At 42.6% G+C, this 7,283-nt stretch overlaps 1 protein-coding gene across 1 annotated transcript; it reads left to right on the top strand.

Annotated features, from left to right (window-relative positions):
* The first annotated feature begins 153 nt into the window (after positions 1 to 153).
* RABIF (RAB interacting factor) lies at positions 154 to 5,938 on the top strand. The gene is made up of 2 exons (XM_001364223.4): positions 154 to 1,140; positions 4,796 to 5,938. Exons 1-2 carry the CDS (start codon positions 1,015 to 1,017, stop codon positions 5,039 to 5,041), a joined length of 372 nt encoding a protein of 123 aa, XP_001364260.1. The 5' UTR covers positions 154 to 1,014; the 3' UTR covers positions 5,042 to 5,938.
* The last annotated feature ends 1,345 nt before the right edge of the window (positions 5,939 to 7,283 follow it).

Below are 7,283 nucleotides of genomic sequence, written 5' to 3'. Positions count from 1 at the left end.
TGACCTCCAGAACATTCAAGACTATGAGCCAAACCTATGTCACAAGTTTTAAAACCCCTCCCAACCTCATGGATATGAGAGATAAAGATGATGGACTAAAACCATCCACAGCATCCTGTGTGGTTCTAACCTCTTGATTCTGCCTGCATTACCTTTGGGCAAATCGCAGCCTCCATAGACAGGCTCATTTCTACAAATGTAAAATGAAGGGGAAAGACTAGATCTTAACCTGTGGCCTGCTCAGAAGTGTTCGTAGATATTAGTAAAAATCTGTAGTTAAAGCTAAATGAGAGTTCTGTGGGGTGAAAATAGCCTCAGCCTCATTTTCTTCACCAGACCAAAGGCCTATAGCAAAAAGGGAAATGAAGGCTGACATCTTCAGAACTAATTTTACTATTCCCAGGATAAAAAAGATGGTCAGCATTTTCTAGCAACGCCGGATTTTTAAACCAGCTTGCCTGAAAGGATTAGAGAATCGGGTTGAGTGCTTCGATGTGAATATGCTGCTCCCACCGGCAGCAGCCTAAGGAAATAGTCACTGGGTCATTCTTCCAAAAGGTCTGAAAACGTTAGTTACATGGTACAAGGTTATTTCGTAAGCCATTTGGCCTAACCTGGTTCGGGATAAAGGAGGTTGGGCGCTGACGTCCTGTGAATTGGCTATGGTGGGAGGAGAGAGTTTGACACTGATTTCCAGTAGTCCGGTGTCCGTGTCACAAAGCCACTCCGACACAGCTGACCATTCAGCGCAAGCAATGGAGGAGGATAGCGCCTGCGTAGCAGACCCAAAAGTAGCCGAAGACGCCTGCGCGGTGACTCGAGTGACAGTGGTGACTAGAGAAGTAGCGGCTGCGCACTGAAGAAAGAAGGTGGGGAAGAAGGCTCCCACGCCGAGAAACAGTCTGCGCCTGCGCGGTGGAGGCGACTCAGGGAAGTGGTAGTAGTGGTGGTGGTGGTGGTGGTGGTGGTGGTAGTGACGGCGGTGGCAGCGGTAGCGGCAGCGGCAGCGGCGCGATGGAGCCGGAGTTGCAGACGAACGAACTAGTGTCAGCTGAGGGCCGAAACAGAAAAGCTGTGCTGTGTCAGCGCTGTGGATCCCGGGTGCTGCAGCCCGGGGCCGCTCTCTTCTCCCGCAGACAGGTATCACGCAAGAAGGAGCCCTCTTTCCTCGCCTAGAGGAGCGGACTGCGGGGTCCGTAGCCCCGCCCCCTGCTCCTTGAGACCCCGCCCTCTAGCAGTTCTGAGCCCCGCCCGTCAACACGCGAGACTTCTTCCTGCTCCGACTTCCGCACCCTCGCTAGCTGGTCCTTCCGGCCCGTGCCTCACCTCTCCAAGCTTTCACTCCTGTCCCCCTTTCCTCTGCAGCTCTGTCGTGCACCCTGCATACCCTGCCCCAGCCTTTCCTCATTGATCCCAATCTTTGGGGGAGTCACGGTCGGAACCCTGAGCTGAGACGGGCCCACACCCGGGAGCCCTTGAAGCTTCGGGGCAGAGGGGTGCCCTCCTAGTACTCCAGGCCGGGGGTGCGCCTCAAGCAGGGCCCTTCAAGTCAACCCCTCAGCCACTTCGTGGGTGAAAAAGCCTCAGCTCCCTGGCCTCTGCTTTAAGCCCAAGCACCACGGCCGCGGGCCTCCTGGCCCCAACCCTCTAGTCACACCTAGACTCCCAAGTCCTGGGAAATGGGAAAGATCCCATGTCCACCCTCACCCCCCAATTTAAAAAAATAACCTTCAGAAGAGGGTAACGATTCAGAGTCAGCTGTTCACATACTTTGCCGATTCGTCTCCACATTCCCACAACGACTGTAGAAATGGCTTTGGAAAGAGTCTCAGGTACAGCTGTGTGCTGGGTCAGATTACTAAAATGCCAGTGACCAACTGAGTGATATGGAGGATAAACTGAATGGTTTAACCCTCAGAAGTACTTTTCCATCTCCCCACCGACATTTTCTCTGGAGGGAAGGGCGGATTTCATGCCCTTGTTTCTGTGATTCCTCATGCTCTTGATTTTTTGATGTCATAGATTGATAGAATTATACCTGTTCTCCAGAATCTTATCTCAAAGCATGTACTTGAGTTTCTTTTCCTCCAATAGTAATGATTTCTTTTTAGCTAGTAAAAGTAAGGTTTCCTAAAATTAGAACTCAAAGTTTAGATCATTTATTACAGAAATTAAAAAACCTATATTTAATAAATTAATTTGGTTTGTAAATGTATGATTACTAAGTAAAAAAACTTTTAAAACTTAATATCAAATTGACTCAGCTAGGTGGCTCAGTAGACAGCCATGAGAGGGTCCTGGGTTCAAATGTGACCTCAGACAATTCCTAGTTGTGTGCTGGACAAGACATTTAACACCTATTGCCTAATCCTTACCTTCACTCCTCTGTCTTGAAACCAGTAAATAGTATTGATTCTAAGATGGAAGGTAAGGATTTAAAAAAAAAAACAGCAAAAAACATCAAAATTAACTCATGGCAATCCCCTCAGGAGAAAACCTACTCCTAGAGCATCATAGTTGGATAGGGCCTGAGGTGTGGCTAAAACCTAGGTCACTCAGTCTAGTCTTTCTACAACCTAACATCACTTCTTACAAACTAATTAAATAAACATAAGACATAATATTCCTAAACTAACAAAAAGTAACTTAGTCTGGGTGTTGTCTATATCCTTTGATCTATTCTAGGTCTGGAAAAACCCATCCATGTGTTTCAGTTTTTCCCCAAAAAAGCCCATTTTTCTCTCACAAATAAAGGAAAGAAAAAGTTTTTTACTTCCTTGATGAATGCCAATCACTGAATTTAAAGACAAGAAAAAAAAAATCTCTGCCCTCAGTAGGGGGTATATAGCATGTTCATAAGTAAGTAAATACATGATACATGCAAAATAAATGCACAGTAATTTGGAGAGGGACTAACAACTTTGAAAATTAGGAAAAGCCCTTTTGAAGAAGGTGGCATTTGAATTTTAAAAGAAGCTGAGTGTTCCCAGAGGTTGTGAGGGAGCATTCCAGACTATGCAAAGGTAACTCTAGAATCCCTAGTATAATTCAGTTGATTAATCCAGTGGCATCCGTTACCCTTATAGTAAAAGCTACCATTTTTAATCCATGTTAAGGTTTGCAAAGTATTTTCCCCATATTATTTGATCTTCAGAACTACCCTGTGAGGTAGGTGCTATTAGGTTTCTTCAATCTATAGAGGGTTTTTTTAGACATCTAGGCCCTAGGTGCTAAGCATCTACCCAGTATTCAACTAATACCCTTAAATATTCCAATTAAAAACACATCCCATAACCTGGCCTTCATTTGAGGGAGGTCCCTGACATGACACAATTAGTCTGGGATATTTCTCTGTTATTGCTCTAAGCAAGAAGCAAATTTAAATGGGAATGTTCAGAGATTAGTGAGAGTAGTTAGTGGACCTTACAGAGTGGACACTCAGTAAACTGAGGTGTTGTTGAATATATGTGACCAGCAAATAAGAAGAGATAGTTTAAAAAAAAAAAGATAGTACTAGTAAGTCAGGGGTAAATAGTAGTGTATTGGTCTATAAATGAGAACAGAGTTATATTTCTTTGTTGTGCTAACACTTTAATGCCAAGCACATAATTTACTTGAGCACTGTTTAATGGAATAATGTATATTTATATCATCGCTTAATCTGTTGATATCAAAGCTCTTCACAAGGTTAAATTCTCAGGGATTGCCTCAAGTCACATAACCTGTCTCCCTGTATATTGTTATGATATGATCTAATCCATGCCCAGAAGACTGAGTGTGGGTCCAACATATTTTGGGGGAAATTGTTGCCTGTAAACATGAAATGGCTTCTAACTTTGTTGTGTAATCAGAGAAGTCACAGGTGAATTAGGACATAAATGTGTATTAGGACAACACAGAGACATCTATTTGAACAAAGGTAAGTAAGTACTCAAAGTCAGGGAAGGATTAGGAGCATGATTCTCCCAAAAGAACTCTTGAAGTGACCGCCAGTGTGTTTCCACCCAGGAGTTCCTGAATGCAAACTAAGGAAGCCTTCATCAGCATCTGTCACACACATCATGATTGATTGTACTTTGGAGAGAACCTGCTTACCCTGTTCTTCCTGTCCCACATGTCTGTTACTATATAAGGGCTTCCACTTGAGTTCTTGGCCATCCAAAATGCCAAATCAGTACACTGAAGCTATTGTCCTGTTTCATGACTGGTTTTGAAGACCATAGAGATCCTAAAATTTAGAGCTAGAAGAGAACTTAGAGATAATAATAGAGATAATTTTACAAAAGAGAAGATTGCTAGAGGAAAATGTGATAAGAGCAGCAATAAGTATGAGAGATTGGAAACCTGATTTGGATTGGTCAAGTAGAAGCAGAGCTGATTTTGTAGCGCTGGAAAATTAAAGTGGTTCTCTAGCTGCAAAAGGTTTTCTGGTCTGCTGATGAAGAATCCTAGAAGTTGAAAGGGTGGAATTCCAGGGATCTTGGACTTGGAATCTCAAGTCCTGATGTTGCCTTTGAATCCTAGGGAATCCTTCATATAATGCTATTTATCCCCAACACTCAGGACATGCAAGGAATTAGAGAGCTAGTATACTCTGTGCTGCTACATTGAGAAGACACCAGCAATAAACTAGAACCTCTCCTATATCAGAATATCATCAGAAACCATCCAAAATTTCAAACCATAGACCATGTTCCCCTTTTAAAATTTGTTATGAGATTGTAGGGCATTGAATATGATCAAGAAATGGGGTGGTGTGTGAGCCCAGGTGACTCTATGTTTTTTTGCATGGCAGCTTTTCCTTCCCTCCATGAGGAAGAAGCCAGCTCTGGCTGATGACAGCAACCCAGAGGGTGACTTCCTTCAAGAACACTGGCTGGTGGATGACATGTTCACCTTTGAGAATGTGGGCTTCACCAAAGATGTGGGGAACATCAAATTTCTGGTCTGCGCAGATTGTGAAATTGGACCCATCGGCTGGCACTGCCTGGATGACAAAAATAGTTTCTATGTGGCTTTGGAGAGAGTTTCCCATGAGTGACTAAGGGACCTTCAGCAGCGACTTACCATGGTGGAAGCATCTCTCCCAAAAAGTGGTCATTCTAATCTGATATAACTTTTCTGCTTTCTTCTCTATACTAATGTAAAGTTGTGAGTACCAACATGTCTACTTGAACATACAGAGGATTTTACCCTAACTTGCTTCCTTGAAACCTCAAGTGCATATGTCTCTCATAGTTCTCCCTGTATAATAACACTTCCTCCTCTTTCCCTCTTTAATTTGAGGGATATGGGAAGCCAAATGCCTCCCAGAATTCCTCCACTGCCCTACCTGTGTGTTCATGTCTCTTATCCGGGTGCTATTTTTTTGTTTCTTGCTCTAAATTGACATTCATATTTTTACTGTTCTTATTTGTTTGAACTCTTTATAGCTTTTTAAATTCTCATGTGGTTTCTTGTCTAACCCCACACTTATGATGTATGAGTAGAGAGTTAAATTTTTAGCATCTTCTTCTGATAACCACCACAAAGAAAAGGAATTTGCCAGATGTGTCCAAGATTCTCCTTTGAGTATCAGGGTGGAGAGCACTTAAGGGAGGAGCCATTACTGACTTGTAGGTGAAATTTACAGACTTGGCTCATGTCTAAACAGATGACTGATTCCCTTATTTATGGGAAGAATTGTGTCTAAAGAAAGCATCATCTGTTGAGAGTAACTGAACTTAATGGACAGTGGTACAGGCAAGAATAATTGATGAGATGGGACTTTATCTTTAACATTCGCCATCATAACAAATTACAGAATGCAAATTTCCATTGAGTTACCTGTATTCTTATTCATTCTGAGTGGGATTATGTTTCCTGACTGCTAGGAAAACTCTTGGCCCTTCTGGTTTGGTGCTGATACAAGAGGGCATTAAATATGAATGAGTTGGCACACTTGTTTTACTCTCTTCTATGATTTCCACTTACTCTATCATCTCCACTCAACTGGTCCATGGTACCTTCTTCTCAAGTGATGTATAAAGTTTAAAGCAACTTCTTAGGACAGCACAGAGGGCTGAGAGTTGAGGTAGAGAAGAAGCAATGATAATTCAAAGTGCAAATACCATCTTGAGAACTTCAGTGCCTCACACCCCTTGGTTTGGTGCTCTTTTCCCTCTTCTCACCTCTTCCTTTGCCTCTCCCCAATCCCTTAACATATTTTTATAGGCTTCCCTGTCAAGGTAAAAGCATTGTGCATAAACCTTTGAACAACTTGTCCACCAAAAAATAATGACTTTATTTCCCAGTCATGGACCACTGAAATGCTACTGTAGAATTGGACAGTACTGATATTTTCTTAATATCCAGTAAGTAAAATGTGTTGCTGTATAGTTGCTAGGAACACAACAGGATTTTTTTTTATTCATAAAAAGACATTTGGGCCAAAGAAGCAAAGCCAAATTGGTGTGTCTAAGGGCATGTTGGCCCCTAATATCATCAGCCAAACCTGGACATGCAGTTTTTATGCAGAAGCCCAAAGTACAAGACATTTAGTACTTCATCTTTTCAGATATACTGCCCATAATAAAAATATCTGAACAGTGGCTAAAAGACTTCATGTGTGTCCTTGGAGAGAAGGTATGGACCATACCTCCTGGGGCTCATTTTGGACCTTCCTGCCTCCTGGGGCTCATCAGCTACTTAAACCAATCCCCACTCAGCTTTGGCTTTTTGGTGTCCAGTCTCCTAAATAGAAAACTTTTATTTTTTGGTATCTTTTCACAGTGCTTTCCACATAGCAGATGCTTTAAGTAAATGTTTTTTTTTTTAATTAATGTATTATTCACTTTCACTACATCTGAAAGGGTGAATTGTGCTTACTCCTGTGGTCAAGGTCACTGCAGTTGCTCCAGGGAAAACATTTGGTCGTTTCTAGGGTCCTTTGTAACTAGAGAATGGAAAAGGAATAACTGCTGAGCTGAGGGAGACACCAGTTTCCTGGCTTTTCCTGGTTCTTTGGGAAGTGTTTTTAAATGTCCCCATTTGAGCTTTGAGTGTAAGGGGTTAAATACATGGAGGTGGGAATGGACAGTCAGGAATGAGAGCTAAGGCCAAAGATTCAAGAAATACCTCACTGACACAGACTCAGAAATGCCCCCCAAAGAAGCCTGGCAGTCTTAATGTTTTATCTTGATTCCATCTCTTGGTGAACAAGATATGCTTGTTCTCTCAGAGCCTTTCCATCTCCAGCCACCCCACCCTCACTCCACTAGACTGTGGTTCTTATTTCAGAATCA

Source organism: Monodelphis domestica, chromosome 2 (genome assembly GCF_027887165.1).
Source record: "Monodelphis domestica isolate mMonDom1 chromosome 2, mMonDom1.pri, whole genome shotgun sequence".
Classification (NCBI taxonomy): domain Eukaryota; kingdom Metazoa; phylum Chordata; class Mammalia; order Didelphimorphia; family Didelphidae; genus Monodelphis; species Monodelphis domestica.
This window is presented reverse-complemented; position numbering and strand designations above follow the sequence as displayed.